A 19,308-nucleotide genomic window follows, 5' to 3' on the forward strand; every position below is an offset into this window, starting at 1 on the left:
ATGCAGAGAGGAAATGGAAGGCAGGGTTCCCAGGCTTGTGGCATAGTTGCTAATATCTGCAAAATCTAGAAAAACTGACACACACTGTCCCCTACCTCTCCCAGGATTTCAAATCATCATGCCCCTATACTAGCAAAGTCAGACTTCCAGGGGGCTACCCAACTCAGGCCTCTCCCATGTTCTATGTGGCCTCATGTCTTTCCTACAGGAAAATTGCCCTCTGTCCTCCAAAACCACTCACAAACTGAAACCTAGAAAAATCACATCTTACTTCCACTCAAACTTTGGTCCTGCTCAGTCTATTTAAATGGTATTAAGAGTGGTGTGACACACAAACCTTGTTTTAATAAAATCTCATAAGCCTCTGTTCACATATATCCAAAGTTAAAAGGTGGTATGAAACTGGAAAAAAAAAAAGATGAGTGATCTGAATTTTTATATTATCTTACACTAGGAAATGGAATATTTTGGACAAGCATTCTTTTATATTTTGATTACTACAAACGGGTTTTCACTTTAGGGACTTATTTGATGGGTGAATAATCATCACTTTTCAGATATTAACAGATGCAAAATGCGTTTTCAATATACAAATACTTTATTTAAAAAGCACCAATATCCATAAACACAAATTAACAGTATCTACCTGCTTTCTAAGGTTATTTTCACAACCTTTGTTCCTCTATGTGTTAGTATAAGTGTCTGTACAGACTAATGTAAAAAGTGAAAAATCTATACCATTTGTTTTTCATACCATTTTCCCCATTTATACAAAAACACATCTATATACAGTGTTGTATTCTATACAGTAGATTCCAAAAGATAGTAGCTGCATTGTAGCTTTGATGCATTTAGCTCATAGTGGTAGAGTTTTATTCATTTCTGTAGACTATTTACACACTGTACTCTCTCATTCAGTAATTTTTTTGTAAAACAGCAGATAGGGAGTAGAGGATGAGGTAGAAGGAGAAAGAGAAGTCAGAAAGTCTCTCTCTTCTATAATTCTTACTTCTGAATCATCAAAGAGCAGCCACTTCCCCTCATATTCCCTTAAGCTCTGTAATGCATCCAAAGCTCTTTTTTCTAACTCGCTGGCCACAATCAGATTACCACCTTGTGTGCTACTGTCTGGTTCCAGACTTCCGTGCAAGCTGGGGCACTCGAAATGCTTATTTCCAGGAAGCATATCCACTACCTTGTCTGGATTCAAAGCCTTGTTGGTACAGAGTTCACAGTCCGGTTTACTTTTCTGTCCTCCCAGGAGTCCAATGGCTTCTAGGTTCTTTTTGCTGGGAACCTTTCCAGGTGGCTGTCCATTTCCAGGGACTTTAAAGGAGACTTCAGTATCACCATAATCTTCAGCAGCAGCTCGTGCTTCCTCCTCATTCAGTGGCTCCGGCTTAATCATTTCATGCATTTGGTTAACAATGAAATTATTTTTGTCTAATTCTAAATTACTATCTGTGACTTTGACATATGCAGTATAGTGCCCACTGCCAATGGTAATGCCACTGTGCATCACCACTGCAAATAATCCATAAAGGTCATTGGTTGGCTTTGTGCTCCACTCTTCGAGCGATAGCTTAAGGGGCGTCAGTAAGGGAGTGTTTACCTTGGAAAGTCCACCATAACAGTCAAACCTGGAAAACAAAAAATAAAAACCTTGTTAAAACAAATAAATAAATAAATAAATAAATAAAAACCAATTAAAGACCAATGAAATCTAAAAATGAAGGCAATTGTTACACAGTTCCACCATAATTTGCTACTGGACAGAGACCGAAAACCTTCAAAGTCCATGCTGCAGATTCTCAAAAGCATACAGTGGAGATAACAGTTTAAGGCCCAATTGACTACGGCTTTTCATCCATTCTCTATCTACAAGGAAAAAAAGCTTTAGTGAATCTGGCCCTTAATAACCGAAGGAAAATTGGTTTTTACCTGCTAATTTTCATTCCTGTAGCACTACAGATCAGTCCAGACGCCTGGGTTTTACCTCCCTGTCAGCAGATGGGGACAGAGAAAGTTTCACTGACACTGTACATAACCCAGTCTGCCACCTGCAGTCCCTCAGTATTGACCTGTACCCAAGCCAAGATGACAGCAACCATAAATTTACAAGCAAACTCCCTCCCCTCCAATGAGCTGGAAGAAGGTGAAGTTGCCTAAAAAGACAATGGAAAACTCACTTCCCAAATTTAACATAAGCAATCAGCCTTGAAAACCAACAACTCTGCAATATATACAAAGCCACAGTATGAGCAGCAGACTCCCCCCCCCCCCCCAAGAGTATATGGGCGGGTCTCTGGCCTGAACTGTGGAATTACAGGAATGAAAATTAACGGGTAAGAACCAATTTTCCTTTCCCTGTATGTACCCAGATCAGTCCAGACTCCTGGGATGTACCTAAGCTCCCTTTCATTTGGGTGGGACCTGGAGAGTTCCACTTGGAGAACACTCGCCAAAACACAAGGAAGCCGGAGCCCCGACATCCAAGCTCCCAGAACTCTGCTGCTACACCGATTGCTCTAGCTACGTAGTTCCTTGATTTTATTTTACTCTCCGAGAACAAATAAAAATACACAAAAACCAATACTTTCCTTTGGTGCAGAGGTTCCGTTCAAGGAGTGCAGGCCACATGACAGATCAGAAAAGAGCCAGACCCCTAGCTATATCAGTCTTCTTTTGCCAAACTTTAGCAACGCAGCCCAAGACAAACCATATAAAAGAGATATTTCCCTGCTCCACTGGCTTGCAGTGCAGAGTTGCCAGCAGGTTCTACCACTGTCTCGTGGGAGATGAGGACCACCAGATGTCCATCCCATGGACCTCCAAGACCAAGCTAGCAGCAGGGTCACCAACCCCTGCTCATCCACCTCAAACCAGGGGGTATGGCCTCACCGGGACCTCACAACCCCCTGGGAAGATCCAAAAATTGTCTTTAATCTTTTTTTTCCCCTCCAGACTGCAGGTTTTATACGTTCTACCATCAGCTGGAGACAGAGAAATACTGAGGGACTGCAGGTGGCACACTGGGTTATGTACGGTGTCAGTGAAACTTTCTCTGTCTCAATCTGCTGGTAGGGAGGCAAAACCCAGGAGTCTGGACTGATCTGGGTATGTACAGGGAATACAGATTATATGCATAAAGAGTTTGAGAGACTTACTTTCCTGCTGACAAGTATTCAGGTGGCGGGCGTGTGAAGTACAAGTAATCCGAGTTATTAAGAGGTACTTCCATTAAGTGAGTTAGGGTGAATTCTGCCCTTTAGTGAAGCAGTGTTAAAGTGATAAACAAGGTTACCACATTAATTCATTCAGAATTACCACTACTTAAAAAATGTATTTGTAAACTAGGATTTCCTACCATTTAAAAAGGAAAGCCAACAAAAATTATCTGGATTTGGTACCTTTCATCCTAAATTTCACCCAATGAGCTTTGTAGGCTAGTACCTAAAACACCAGTGTCTCAAAACTCTAGTGGATGACCTGAGTGCCCCCTTCCTCAAACAAGTTCTTATGGAGGTACAATGATTCCCAGGGTCAGAAGGATTTGAATTTGCAGACCAGGACTTCTCCTGATTTGAAGTTTTCATTAGACTACACCTAATCCAAACTAAGCTGCATCTTTATAAAATGTAAATTCAACTGTGTAAACCTTTTCTGTAAACAGTTCTCTCATACTAGTGACCTAATCAGAGAACCTGAGCTATTCACATGACAGACTTTCAGAGGCAAGAATACATCATAAGAACATAAGAAATTGCCATGCTGGGTCAGACCAAGGGTCCATCAAGCCCAGCATCCTGTTTCCAACAGAGGCCAAAACCAGGCCACAAGAACCTGGCAATTACCCAAACACTAAGAAGATCCCATGCTACTGATGCAATTAATAGCAGTGGCTATTCCCTAAGTATAACTGATTAATAGCCATTAATGGACTTCTCCTCCAAGAACTTATCCAAACCTTTTTTGAACCCAGCTACACTAAATGCACTAACCACCTCCTCCTCGTTACTACACAACCCTTGAAGCATTTACTGTACTTCCAAATTTTAAAAAAAGGGGGCAGTGCAGCTATGAAAGCCATTTTCTATACTGTTACTCTTCTAATGCAAACTGAACTTCTCTGTGTACCGTATTTTTCGCTCCATAAGACGCACCTAGGATTCAGAGCGGGAAAATTAAAAAAAAAAAAAAATGATGTGCTAAACCAGCTCTGTTCCCAGGCATCTGTGCATCTTATGGAGCAAATTAGGGGAGGGCATAAAATTTTTGTGTCCCCATTTTCGGGTCTGGGGAGGGCCATTTCTGTCCACTCCCAGGATCAGAAAACTTTTATCGGTCTTTGTTGGAAACCCCCCCCATCCCAACCCTTTAAATTTAATTAACTACAACTCCCCACCCAAGACTTGCCAAAAGTCCCTGGTGGTCCGGGAGCGATCTCCTGCACTGGGCCGTCGGCTGCCAGTAATCAAAATGGCGCCGATAGCTCTTTGCCCTAACTATGTCACAGGGGCTACCGGTGCCATTGGTCGGCCAAGATGGCGTGGGCCGTCCATTGCTCCTACCATGTGACAGGGGCCGACCAATGGCACCGGTAGCCCTTGTGACATAGTAAGGGCATAGGGCTATCGGCGCCATTTTGAATACTGGCAGCCAATGTCCCGAGTGCAGATCACTCCCGGACCCCCATTGGACCACCAGGGACTTTTGGCAAGTCCTGGGGGGGGTCAGGAGGGTGGGGGGGGGTTGTAGTTAGTTTTTTGGGGGGTTTTTATATTCGCTCCATAAGACGCACAGACATTTTCCCCCCACTTTTGGAGGGGAAAAAAGTGTGACTTATGGAGCGAAAAATACGGAATTTCCAGTAACAGTATTTCAGTATAAACGTCAACTTAAATGAGGCAAAAAAAATGTTAAGTCATGCAACCCAGAGTAAGCTAGCTCACGTTACTATGGACAAGAGAATACGTGCATATTTGATAGCTGCTACAGTAGAAAATACCTAAACCTTTAAAAGTCACCAACAATGCACAAATAGGGTATTTTACAGGGAAAAATCAAGTAAAAGATCAACTGTTTATAGCAGCAGAATCTCGATATTAGCACTGATGGGAGATCTTGTTTCACTATTACAGATCATCTTATGTGAGAACAGAAAACGGGGATGTTGGTTAAGCCTGGGTACACTATACTTGGGAAAAGTGCCAAGCATAACTCTACTCTCCCTCCTCCCAAACCGCCCCCCCCCCCCCCCCAATTAAGTTATGCAAAATGAAGTTACAACTTATGCTCCTTGGCTTTCCCCAAAAGTAAACCAATACATATACTAGTTTGTCAGCTGTTTTACTTTAAACTTGGTCATGTTTACCACAATTTCTCTGCCTGTGATGAAAATTGCACACAGCGTCACCAAGCAGTTTCACTGCAGAACTTACTCTAAACCATTAGCAGCAAAGCACTTAAGATGGATTGTTATAATTTCAGGCATTTTGTCGAAAAGAAGGCTACGTTCTGCTTCTGTATAATGGTGGCAAGTCTCACAGAAATATTTATCTTCTCCCACAATCCTCTCCACCGATGCAAACTGCGAAATTGCCCATTTTAAGGTCTTGATATCTGTTTTTGGCTCAGGAGAAACTATAAAAGAGAAATAGTTATGTTAATTCTAAAAATAAAAAGATATCACTTCTGCATCTCTGCCCAATTCTATACCAAATTAATGACCAAGAACAGAGTATGACGAAAGCAAAAGTTTAATTGTATCTGTCGAGTATAGTCCAATTTAGCTTATGTAGTTTAGAGATCAGAACAGACAAAAAAAGGTATTCGATTGTGCAAGTAGAAGCTACTATTTTAGATTATAATGAGAATAATGCTCAAGACTGTACTGTCAGTATTTTTGTTTCCATGGACAAGAAAAAGTAATGAGACTATTGGAAGGATACTGAAAGCCTAAATATTGTTTAGCTATGCAGATTACAATTATATTAAGGTTGAAGAATTAATTATAATTGGTAGAAAATATAGATATGACTCATGATCCTCTTCTCAGTAACAAAATGTGCTGTAGATGTACATAATTATAATTAGAACTTAGAGCATGCTGACCTGTTGACTGATCATGACCTAAGACCTGGTGCTGAAATCATGCTATTTTAGAACATATATATCTTGCTATATGTACTGATTTTGGGAACACCCACTGAGAGTATGCTCGAAGTATGGTCTTCTCCATTACATTGAAAATAATTTTGGTAGCATTGTACTGCAACAAGTGTCTATTTTTGTGGAGCAAATTAGAGGGAAAAGATAAAAATCTCCAAGTACTTTACTAACAATTTAAAAATTGCCTTAGCTATATTATGAATGCTGCAGAAAAAAAAAAATCAACTACTATTCAATACATAAGAACTGCAAATTTGATCACCTCACTCATAATACCCCTTTCCAGATCATTTATCAATAAATAAAAAAAACACTGATCCAAGTACAGATCCCTGAGGCACTCCACCCTTTACCTTTTTCCACTGAGAAAACTGACCATTTAATCCTACTCTCCGTTTCCTGTCTTTTAACCAGTTTGTAATCCACCGGACATTGCCTCCTATCCCATGACTTTTTAGTTTTCTTAGAAGCCTCTCACGAGGGACTTGTTAAACGTCTTCTGAAAATCCAAATACACTACATCACCTTTATCCACATGTTTATTAACCCCTTCAAAGAACTGTAGCAAGACTTCCCTTGTGCAAATCCAAGACTAAGCCACCAACGGGACTCCCCCAAGGGGAAGAGGAAACTGAAACTCTTCTGATAACGGATTCCAACGGAAGAGGGGTGCTCTCTGAAGGGGCCACATATGCGCAAACACCCAGGGAACCAGATCTAACGTCGATGCCATAGAACCCAGGACCTGTAAATAATCCCAAACTCTGGGCATCTGGAGTCTCTCCAATGCAAGCTTTCCAGACGGGAATTGCTGAGTTAATGAATTGTCTTAAGTATTCGGCTCTGAATGCCACATTTTTACACTGTATATGGAACTGCCCACTAGTAACCATCTTTTGGAAAGCTGTATTATCCAAACTGAATGCACTAATATGTTAATATCCCATGTAGGGCATCAGTATTCCTTATCGGGGTAGAACTTATAGATTTATGTGGGAGGCCCTGGCGTTTACAGTTTGTTAACAAGGGCTTAGCAATAGCTAAGAAATGCCTTTTGACGAAATGGATTTCTGCAGAGGCTCCAATGATGGCATTCTGGCACTCAGAGCTAGTGGCCCTATTCACGTTGGATTATAAGTCATGGTTACTGCAGCCTTGGAAATCCTCACAAACCTTTTGTAAAGTAAGGAGCCTGTTTTTGGCAGAGGTGCCAAAGGATATCAGAAACAAGTTTAAAGTTGAACACCATTCGTTTTAGTATCTGTTATCTCTGTAGCTAGAAGAAATTTAAATTGTGTTCTGTCTGATATCGTGTCTTGTGCAATATGGGGCAGATTTTAAAAGATTTACGCGCGTAGGGGGGGGGTTACGTACGCCGGGCCTATTTTCAAAAGGCCCGGCGGGGCGTGTAAGTCCCGGGGCTTGAAAAAATGGGCGGGCCGGGGCCTCTGCAAGGCCGCTGGGCCGGGAGATTGCGCGCCCCGGCAGGTGTAACTTCTACAAGAAAGGTACAGGGTGGGGGGGGGGGGGGGGGGGGGGAGAACGGGGAAAGCCAGCTGGTCTCCCCAAGGTCTCTGCGCACGCAAGTTGCACTAGTGTGCACCCCCTTGCGGCGCTGACCCCTGATTTTATAACATGCGCACGGCTGCGCGCGCATGTTATAAAATCGTGTGTACATTTGTGTGCGCCGGATAGCGCGCACAAATGTAGGCCGCACACGTAGGTTTTAAAATCTGCCCCTATATGGAAGGCTGTACTACAATCCCATGTAAAGTTAGTAAATTGTGACTGGCAATGATGTTGGCAAAATTGTGTGGGGGGGGGGGGGGGGGGGGGGGAGGGTAATGTCGTGCGGAACATTCTATAGCATGTTGAACTTTTTTCCGTTTGGTTTCAAATTGGATTCAGTGTAAAACTGGCAAAATGATACTTGCTTGTTTGTTATGTTTCTACTCTGCCAATAAAGACATTTATACAAAAAAAAAAAAATTATTTTAGTGGCATAGAGGATAAAAGATGATAGTGCTGGAACAATCTTTGCTACATGATATATCCCCAGATGTTTTCATCTGGCTTCAAGGAAAGGCACAGATCCTACCTTCTGTGGTATTCCTAAAACTATGGGACTGGTGGAAAGTACATTTAGTGGGGGACAAGTGTTTTCAAGGAACTTATTTATATTTTAATAAACAATTTCCACCGAGGTGGATGCATGCCACCTCAAAAAACCTAGAATGAGAAAGGCTGTGACCGGTTAGAACACATATGGCATGGCAAGTAGGTGCTTGATTTTGACGATAAAAGCAAAGTTTGGTATTTCACAGACTGATCACCTCTAACTACATCTTTTTATACAGCAAAGAGTAGTCCTGGAAGCGTCAACGAGGGGGAAAGCCTTGTTTGAAGGATATTGCAATAAGGCAAGATGGGTAACCAGAGGAATTTCTAAAATATATGGTTTATTGAATAGGGATCCTAAATGCCCACCCTCACATATCTCTGGCGTGGGGAATAGAATTTGAACATGTCTCTGGGGGGAAGGGACTTGGGAGCTCTGTTTTCTACACAGCAAAAGCAGTTTTATTTCGGCTTCTTTTTCGATGGTATCTGACGCCTGCTAGGCTGCATTCTTTCTACCACGCTCTGAATAAAAGTGCTAAAGAGAATGCGGGTTGGTGGGAAAATGTCTTCCATATGTGGTGGAGCTACCCTAAAATTGTTCTTCTATAGGGTAAAGTTATAGGGTTAATTTTTCAGATTATGGGACAAAGGAAACCTAGGGATCTGTTTTTTCTCCTGAATGTGCCCCTTAAAGGAGTGGAAGATACTGTTTTATATATATTTCTCATCAAGTGGCTTTGGCAACTAGAGGAGAAATAGCATATTTTTTGCAGGCAGCAATTCCCTCTTTACAAGGAATTATTCAAAGACTGGATAAGGTGTATCATATGAGTAAGCTTACGGCTGTCTAACGTGAGAGGATGTGGAAGCAGTATATACACTGGGAATCTGATGGTGGGGGAATTGCATAAAAGGCCTGGTACCAGGAGAGAGGAGTTGAGAAATTGAAATGTTTTTGCATTGATTGGCTGATAAAGCTGCGTCATTTTTCATTCATACGTTTACTTATACAATTGTGAGTGTTATTGTGTATTACTCAATAAAAAATTGTGAATTACAAACAAAAATTATGAACAGAATCAGTCTATAATCATGGCATTAATTCAGAAAATAAATCTGGATAACTTCTGGATCAAAGATTAGATCAGAATATAAAAACTACATTTTCATGTTCAATTAATTGATAGAAAAAAAATCAATCCTACTCAAAAAAAAAAAAAAAAAAAAAAAAAAGAGTTCCTTTTTAAAAAAATATGTAAAACAATTGACACATAATCCACCTTCACTTTACACCTGTAGGGATGTGTGCGTGTGTATATGTATTACACCTCAAGACTTATGGCGAAAATTGGAATCAATTTAACATTCTAGCCAAGACAAAAATATAGCACCCTCATTTCCACTCTGAGCTGCATACCTACAGCTTCTGCTTTTTGGGGGCTTTTTAACTGGCAAAAACTGCAGCCCAAAAGAAGCTTTGAGCTGCCAGCAAAGCCCAACTTCCTTCTACTGCCATTAGCTACAGCAGCATACATCCCAAATTTCTGGAAATGGCCAGCTTGCCATAGCAATATCCCTGAAAAGCAGCAGCTCACTGCCCACTATGCCTGGTTCTGCTGAGATCCCTTACCCTCCGAGCCTTCTGCTGCTTTGGAAAGCTCGTCCTCTTGCACTGGCACACTGATGTCCTGGAAGTCCTCCCTTCTCTCAGTGAAGCACTCGCACTCCAAGCACCGGGTTCTCAGCACCAGCTGACCCTGGAACAATTTCTCCACCAATTCAAAACCAGAGACAGCTATCGTAAACACAAATACACAACATAACTAGTGTTACGTATTGAAAGCTAAAATGAAAACTACAAACTTTATTTACAATTGTTTCTATATCATCTTGCATTAAAATAAGTTCAGTTTTAGTTTCAATGCACATAAAAAGGAAACATGCATGCAGGTCCTTAGCTTCTGTGGCTGTATTTCCTGTACCTCCCCTCCCATCTTAATGAGGTACTAGTTTGTATTCAATTGGTATCCGTGTTGCAAAGATATTGAATCAACAGTGTAGCTATTGTGACTGGACATCACTTAAAAAAAACATAATTTTCCTTCCCCCCCCCCCCCCCCCACACACACAAGTAGGGTGACAATCCATCAGGAATCTTATTTACATGCACCCAAAGCAATAATTTATTTATGGAACAAAACCAATGTCTCAAAAGCTTATGCACCACAATATATCTGGGTCCAATAAAAAGTCAGTTTTCAAAGATTTCAAGTTCAAGTTGTCTTTTGCTTTTAGTATTCTGCACAAAGCAACAAAATAAAACAGCCTGGCTTCCAGAGATAAGAACCACTTTATAATTCCTTAATCCTTTGGCTGCTAATATAGTCTTCAAATTAATTATATAGCCAAAAGTTACATTTCTTTTTTTTTTTAAAGCAATGCAAAGAATTAAGAATTCACTACATTAAAGTTATTTTTATTCTCATATGCATCCCTGCTGAAGCCTTATTACTGGACAATCACCATCTCATCTCCACGTTGGTGACAAGGGGAACAGCAGAATTCATAGACTCTGAGGAATCTGACAGGAGCTACAGTATGAACGCTTCAGCTATGGCCCCTAGTACTGGACTGAGGTCACCATTTCACACAGGCCACCTGAGCTGGGATTTGAACTGTTGGGACTAGAAGTGAAAAGCTTTGTAATGTTGCAACCATTCCCTCTGGCCTTCCAGTTCAAACCATCCTTCTAACATTGCTAGCACTAAGCTCCACTTTGCTGCAATGGTTGTTCTAAGACCTAGTCCACCACCACCACAGGCATGGGCTGGTCCGTGTTCCGTTATACGGAGAACTAAAACAAAATTGTTAACCTGAAGGAGTATATTCAGGTGTGAATAAAAGCAACCAACAGCATTACTAGCAAAGAGAGAGCAGAATGGCATTGCCTTAAGAGGCCATTTCTCCTCCCAGACTAATTTAAGGTAGTACTGTTAGAATCCTCCAGTTAATGAACTTTGGGATGAGTAATGAACTTTTCACATTGTGACTTTTGACCTCTTTACAAACAAAAGGAGAATCCTATTTCAGACTAGATTATACTCAATTGGTAACAAATTTTTTTTTGTATACTTTATAATTTCCCATTTTATAACCAGACATATTACTCTGCTTTATAAAAAGGCCTCTCTCATTTTGTACGTCTAGAAAAAGCTCTTGATTTATCAGGCTCCTGTATTGATACCAGCTTTAGATCCTTACATAGTTAAGGCAGGCAAACTACCACAGACCAAGACTCTCTTGATGGTGCACCAAGACATTAAATTTCCATTCTCTCTCTCTCTTTATAGCTTTGGCCATCTGGAATAGGAAAGCTTTATTAAAGTACATTTCTAATAGTTAATTAGCACGGCAACAGGAAATTGATATATACAAGAAATAATTTCAAAATATCACTGCTGTAAAGTATGTTCCTAATTTACAACAAATTGGCAAATTCTGGCCCTACAGTTCAACATTTTATTTTTCCTGAGCTGCCATGTGTCGTGTATATGGTTCTCTTACCAACCTTTGGTGAGAATCTTCTCAGTTTCTTTTACCGCAGTTACTGTTTCCACCAGGGATGGTGGTTGCTGCCCATTTTTCCCTTTGGTGCTTTTACTGTGCTCATATTTCTCAGAGTCATCCTGCATCTCCAAGTTCGTTGATTCTTTTGACTGTCCTTTGCTTGTTAACTTCCCCAGGCTGCAGAATTTGGATAAAATGTTAGACTGCTGACCTGATGACTTCAACCAATTTAAGCTTAGCCGTGATTTTTTCTGTGAGGGTCTGGCACTTTCCATTTCAATACAACTTTTGAATTCGGACGCCGTTTGATTCTCCGGGTTCTCCCCTGGTGGTTTTCTCTTTGATCTAGTCATTCTGGTTTCCTGGACTAGTTTTTGTTCCTTGGTTACTTTAGGTTTTTTCCTTGTATTCCCAACTTCTGTGTCACTTTTTCTTTTCCCATTTTCTGTCTTCAGTTTGTCTTCAGACACAACTAGATGATGACCATTCTGGTCAATGGTTGCAGGCCCATCACCCTCCTCTGGACCATTCATTCTGCTGCTTTCACCACAATGATTAGGCTCCTCCTGAAGCTGACAAATTGATTCTTCTGACATACTTTCCAGCTCTTCTTTCTTTAACATCTGACAACTCTCTCTAATGTAACCCAAAATACACTGTAGTACTTCCTGTGCGTCATGCTGTAGATACCCTTCATACATAGGATTGAGCTCCCTAACAGAAAAAGAGGTACAGTGAAATATTATACTTATTCAGTAAGTATGCAGAAGTTCAGTAAGTACTAATCATTTACCTATGGCAAACTGATATTTCGTTGACATCAATACCATCCTATTTTGGACAAAAGCATTTTCAAACAGTATATAATGTCTTGTAGTACAAATGGATATTCTTACTATCATCAGGTACTGAAACCCCAGACCAAAGTCTAACTGCACCGTGCAATGATGATTTTTAACAATAAAGCAAGACCCAGAGCAACAAAGTTTTCCAAATAAATGTCTGCATAAAATGTAACATGAATACCTAAGTGTATTCAGCAACCTTCTTGGTGGAGCAGATAGCTCTTCTGTATACTTGTCTGGATTTAAGAGGCAACTGCCCTGAAGCTGTTCAACAGAAAGGATCAAGCAATGCAAACTGCAAATTAGTTCATAACATGCCGGCAAATCTTCTTTACAACTGGCCTGCAAAAATAAAAATAAAGATACATGTGTTCTTGCTAATTTTCATATCTAGATATTATATTCTAAAAGGTCTCTCTTGCTCTATTTAAGAATACACATAGAAAGTGTCAGAAAGACCATCTGACCCACCCAGTTTGCCTATACTGTTAAGGATACAATCTCAGCTGCCAGACACACAGCATGACCACCTGCGAGATTTCTTCTTATTCAGGTCAAACATTCGACCTTGTAAGTCCTCTCTGCAGTCTGGCAGACAGACCCAACTACACGAGCACCTGTGTTCCCACTAAGACTTCTAGTTAATACAGAACTTGAAGCTTTTCAGACAAACCCTGTTGCTAGTCAGTTCTGCCACTGCAGCCTGTCAAACAAACCCTGCCCCACTGCTAAGACATGTAACGTTTAATATTAACTACTTTGCCATACATCCTGAAGTCCCAACACCCACTGTTTACTCAGGCAAGTATGGCACTATGAGCACTTAATTATGTGCTACTAGGCTGTGTATTCTACTCTTTCCAGTTAAGAACCTCTTTGCAACTCAGTTACTGTTTTAGTGCTACCACCTACCCCAGATGGGAGTTCCAAATTTCCACCAATTTCCTGCCCTGTATACCCTACTTGGAGCTTTGCATAAATGATCCCTTGCTCTAGAACATCTATTCTCTTGGAACAAGTTTGCTTTTTATGCATTAAAAAAGAAACATATAAATACCTGAAAAGTAATTCCACTGTTTCCCAAACCTATCCTGGGGTAATCCCCCAGCCAGTCAGGTTTTCAGAATATCAACAATGAATATACATAGGAAATGTGCATTCAATAGTGCATGCAAATCTGACTGACTTGGGGTCCTCAAAGACTGGTTTGGGATCCACTGCTCTAGGAGATAAAGATTTAGATTTCTAAATCTCATCTAATAGGGCTCTGGTGCAGAACCTACACCATTTTGATAACCCTTCTCTAGACCACCTTAATTCTATCTATATACTTATGGGGATAAGGCCTTCAGAACAGCTGGAACAATTATATGACCTTTGCTTTCTTCATTTAGCTCCTCTCTTATAAAGTATGATTGGGTGAATGGTTGCAATCATTATGACTAACCTGAATCACACTTATGCTTACAGAAAGGATAATGCACATAAATGTAACTATTTTTACCTTTTCTTTTTGATCCTTTTCATCTTTCAGCAGTTCTTTCTTCATTGAGATAATGTTATTTAAGTATTTCACACCAGTGGTAAAGCCCGGGCAATAATATAGTACCTATGAGCAATAACAGTAAATTTTAAGAGTGACTGCATTATTGGCATACAGGACCAGGGTAAAAGTGAATGGAGATAATGGAATTGTGTGGGCATGAAATGAGACATTCTAAGTCAGTAAGAAGAGTTTGCAATAGGATACAATCTTCACATTTAATACCGACATCAAATCAGTGTCCCTGTCCAAACTGATTCTTGTGTTGTATAAAAGTTTACTCACTCATAAATGGAGGAGGTTTACATTAAAACGAGTCTTGGCCCAAAACCAAAACTCTGACCCTACCTGAAGTATACTGTTAAGGTAGCAGGTATTGCCAAGGTTATTCAAGCCTGCAAAAGGTGGCAATTTCTCCTTTCTATCACAACAAGCAGGGGAGGATGGATGTGCTGCCGGAACAACCTGATCAAAACTATTAAGAAAAGAGATTAACAAAAACAGAAAGGCAGAATGAATTATATTTTAAAAGACATCTCCCCAGCTTTTTAAGTGACCTTGCCTTGTTTGTGCAACCTAATAAACTGAAGAGCATGCATTTTCAAACTTCTACAAATTCAGAAGGCCATGAATTTACCCTCATTTTGGCAACTATGACCCATTATTACACCAAGTATCTAGACACTGATGGCTCTAAGGAGGTGCTTAATTAATGAAAATTATAGATTAAAACACAAAAGGTACATTTCAGACAGTCTTAAATAGGGCACAGGTGAACAGTTCAGTTTGCTTAAAGATTCTTGCCTTTAATAACTATCGGGCCGATACAGTAAAAGTCGCGGGAGAGCGGGCAAATGCCCGCTCTCCCAGCGCTTGCACAGGCTACTCTCCTGTGCGCACGATTCTGTATTCAAATGAGGGCCCACAGCAAAAAGAGGCGCTAGGGACACTAGCGCGACCCTAGCACCTCTTTTTGGACAGGAGTGGCGGCTGTCAGCGGGTTTGACAGTCGACGCTCAATTTTGCCGGCGGCAGTTTTCAAACCTGCTGACAGCCACAGGTTCGGAAACCGGACGCCAGCTTTACCCCCTATTTAGTAAGGGGTAATAGCGCGTCGAAAACGCGCATCCAATCGCAGGTTAACAGTGCGCTCCGCCAAAGCACACTGTACTCTATCGGCCTGTATGGCGGGAATTTTCAAAAGGGGTTTTATGTCTGTAAATCGGCTTTTCGAAACTTTTACACACTTCGTAGGACTTAATTTTCAAAAGGTTTTCCATACAGAAATGAGTTTTTGAAAATTGCTACAATATATGCTACTTTCATGCACACAACTCCTTTGAAAATTCACTCCAATGTGTTTTAAAAAGCTCTCATGGAAACTGTCTGAATTTGATAAGTTATTCAAAAAAGGTTCTACAGTTTAGCATGAAAACATTCAAATAAACCATGTATCAATGGTATAGCGCTAAAGATTCTGGTATCTTTGTAGATAAAAATCAAATCAAAAGGTCAATGAGGATGTTTGTCAAGTATTTCCAACTTTTATTCAAAACATACAATAAATTTCAGTCCCCCGACATGGACCATGTTCCGCCACTTGGACTGTGTTGGGAAGGACAGAAGCCCCAAAACTGAACTATTTATACTGCGTCAAGGCAATTTTCAGTAAGACCGGCTCCAAATACACATGAAGGAAACACTAGTCAGATCAGAGCATTCAAAACGACTCTTGCGGCAGTGTCTCCAATTGATAAGAACCAAGTTGTGTGATGTGGCTTGGTTTTTCTGTGACTTTATGTACTGTGTTGTGTAAATAATTTAATGGCGGGTACCAGGACAAACCCAACAAAACCTGCACAAAAGAACTGATAGCGCCGCGGCATCAAAAAGCTTGTGTCCGAGGAAATCGTTATGATCTGACACGGACCATTTTCGCCACTTGGTAACCTAACGACTTCCTTGGAGGTGTCTGGAGCCAGTCTTACTAAAGATTGCCTTGACGCAGTATAAATAGTTAAATTTTTGGGCTTCTGTCCTTCCCCACACAGCCCAAGTGGCAAAACATGGTCCGTGATGGGGGACCAAAATTTATTGTATGTTTTGAATAAAAGTTGGAAATGCTTGACAAACATCCTCATTGACCTTTTGATTTGATCATCTCTATAAGGACCCCAGAACTTTTAGCGCTATACCATTGATATAGTCTGTTATCAGCGAGTATACCACTCATCCTCTCCACCCCATTATTTGCTGTGAAGATTCAAATAAAGTCATCTACATAGTAAGCTTAGCCCTAAACCTCAAGTTAGCTAAAACTATCCTTTTCATATACATTTCAGATTACTTGTTGACTTTTTGTATTTCAATCTTTATCATTCCATTTTAAGTACCTCATTTCATTTCTACACAATAAAATATTGGCTTGTTGATGCAGCAAAACTAGTCCTAATAAATGCCCCACTTCACACATCTTACTCACGTCATCTGTTACAAATCACAGAAACTCAACTGACATGTTTTGCCCAAGCATCACACTCCAGGAAAAGCACATTTTTAATGAATTATCAGGCTGATGCAATATAGTGCGCTCAGCCGAGCGCACAGCTTTACATTCGATTGGATGCATGTTTTGGACATGTGTCCATAACCCCCTCGATACAAGAATCAGCTTGTCCAAAACACGCATTCAAACCATCACAAAGCTAATAGCGCTCATCACACTTAAAGTACATGTAGATGAGGCAGTTAGCTAATCCCTGCGATTCAAAGCGCCCATTGCAATGCGGCAAATTTTACACCAGCCAAAAGGTCTGCCACACAAGAGCTCATTAGAAAAAAAATTTAAAAAGCCTTTCTGTGATTCCTCCTTAGTATCACATATCCAGATAAAAAAAAGTTAGGGCACCTAATATACACTGTCTAGGCCATGTATCCTGTGTGCGTATATTGTGCCTGTAGTGGGAGAAAACAGACCCTCGTGCTGAGCATCCATTTTCCTAACCCACATTAGCAGCCACCTCTCCTGGGTGCCCGATGCCAAGGCAGTGCCAAGGACACAATTTTCCCCAGTGCCTTTTTAGCACAACCCTTTATTTAAATATTGGCTCACAGGCCCAGGAGACGTTGCTGGGCATGCACTAGGAAAGGGGACACTCATCATTGAGCACCAATTTCCTATGCACCTTTATTGCTTCTGGTATAAATCAAAATGCAACAGAAGAGTATTTTCTGGTAGTCAATAGCCCAATGGAAAACACTTACATTTAAGCTACTGCTATACATACAGGAGACAGTGCTAAGCCCACTGCCAGCACAAGAATCCTGGTTTGGCATGCCATCATACCAAAGAAACAATTTAACAGGTTTGTTTCAAGCAGCTATACTAGTTAATTACAACAAACAAGAAACTTTTATTCTTTCTTCTAATTTTTATTTATTTTTAAAACATTACAATCACACCTCCATTTTAGAAGTGCATTTAGAATTTTTTTTTTTGGGAGGGGGGGGGAAGCACTTCATATTTTGTGTGAATTAGAGGTGTTTTATTAGACTTTGGAGTTTTCCTGCTAAAAAGTAACCACTTCAAGAATGCGATACAAAAGTCACAAATTCGTATGCAGGCGCTAAAAAAAAAAAAAACGCCCTCGTCATTGCAACTGTAATTATTTTGCATTTTACGAAAAACACACACAAAACTCCAAGACATCAGTGGCAAACAGCCCGCGTAGCTCCTTTTCGACGGTAACCCTAATCCCTCAGAAGAGAATCGTCAGCCAGAGCTGGGGCGTTATCTGCAAATGCACCGAACACCCATCGTGCAAGAACAGCCGAATTTTTTTTTTTTTCTCTTTCACTCAATTTCTCTCAAATGACAATCGAGGGAGGGAGAGAGGCCAACTTTAGCTTCAGGTCACGTTCCCCCCCATGTAGTGAAAGGGGCTCAAACCGAGGCAAACTTTCACCACCTACATTTCGGGGCCTGCCTCTCCCGCCCCCTGGGGCTCGTTTTCTGGCGCTTCGCTGAAATCCAGCGCCCTCTTCGTCTCCTTCTTCTGGAAGAACTTCAGGGAGAGCCGACTCTTCCGGGGAGGGCTCCCTTTCGGGAGCGCGCCACCCTCAGCCTGCACCGCTCCAGGCATGGCTCCCCGCCTCCCCCCCTCCTTCCCCGGGAAGGGAAAGGCTGGACGCAGCGACGGCCCCGATCTGAAGAGCGCCGGAGGTCACGCGAGCCTGGCGGCTTGGAGGCGCGAGTTTTCGTACTGCCAATGACGCAGTTTCCCGGGACGCGAGCGGTCACTTGACGCAGACGCGACCCGGGGATCCCGCGTGGAGCCGGTAAAGAGCCGCCAGCGTCTTGGAAACGGAGAGCGCAGGGGCCATTGGAGGCAGATAAAGAAGTAACGGGGCTCGCCGGCGGGGACCGCACGGCCTGGGCGGGTGAGGGGGCAGGTCGCAAGCTCCCGGACTTGACGCCGGACTACGCCGCTCCCTACGTAATCACGCACAGGACGTGGGGTTATTCGTTTATTTATTTAATTATTATTTTTTTTTTTTGGTATTGCTAGGCCGGTGCCCTCGGCACCCCGGTGGTGTTCATTCGTTCGTATCATTGGAGGCGGGCTTCGGAGAAGTTTCTAAGGCATTGCATTGGGGCTTTGTTTGCTGGGGGAGGGCACTTCTAACTGCAGAAAAGGCGCCAACTGTTATCTGGAAATTGGCTCTTTCTGTAAGGAAGGAAAAAAGGCGCGAAAAGTAACGTTCTAGGCTTGGGGGCGGGGTTGGTTAAATTTCTTTAAAACTATATTCTACTGGAGTTAGACTGACCTGGTGCCATTAGTGATTGTCCTAGGAAAGTTTAGACTGGGGCACAGCTGTTTCGCACTCTACTATCTTCCAATACTGATAGTAACACAATGCAATATGAAGTTAATTTATAGGATTAAGATAATCAAACCTTTTTGTTTTTTTTAGCTATTGAGAAAATATTATTAATGTAATCTTTTTTATGCCCTCTCTTATGTGGTTCTAGATTATATTATCTCAGCCTGTTTAATTTCC

At 41.4% G+C, this 19,308-nt stretch overlaps 1 protein-coding gene across 1 annotated transcript; it reads right to left on the reverse strand.

Moving 5' to 3' along the window:
• Nucleotides 1-575: 575 nt before the first annotated feature.
• On the reverse strand, nt 576-18,755 carry USP1 (ubiquitin specific peptidase 1). Its single transcript, XM_029618067.1, has 8 exons — nt 18,220-18,755; nt 14,596-14,722; nt 14,209-14,313; nt 12,886-13,046; nt 11,861-12,573; nt 9,923-10,087; nt 5,442-5,643; nt 576-1,640 (listed from the first exon to the last, which is right to left on the reverse strand). Exons 1-8 carry the CDS (start codon nt 18,387-18,389, stop codon nt 911-913), a joined length of 2,373 nt encoding a protein of 790 aa, XP_029473927.1. The 5' UTR covers nt 18,390-18,755; the 3' UTR covers nt 576-910.
• Between the last annotated feature and the right edge of the window lie 553 nt (nt 18,756-19,308).

Source organism: Rhinatrema bivittatum, chromosome 10 (genome assembly GCF_901001135.1).
Source record: "Rhinatrema bivittatum chromosome 10, aRhiBiv1.1, whole genome shotgun sequence".
Lineage (NCBI taxonomy): Eukaryota > Metazoa > Chordata > Amphibia > Gymnophiona > Rhinatrematidae > Rhinatrema > Rhinatrema bivittatum.

Coding starts and splice junctions, on each gene's coding strand:
- USP1 (XM_029618067.1), bottom strand. CDS start 18,389: ATGCCTGGAGCGGTGCAGGCTGAGGGTGGCGCGCTCCCGAAAGGGAGC. Junction 14,314..14,595: donor ACCTTAACAGTATACTTCAG/GTAGGGTCAGAG, acceptor TATTGCTCATAG/GTACTATATTATTGCCCGGG. Junction 5,644..9,922: donor AGCAGCAGAAGGCTCGGAGG/GTAAGGGATCTC, acceptor TCTCTTTTATAG/TTTCTCCTGAGCCAAAAACA.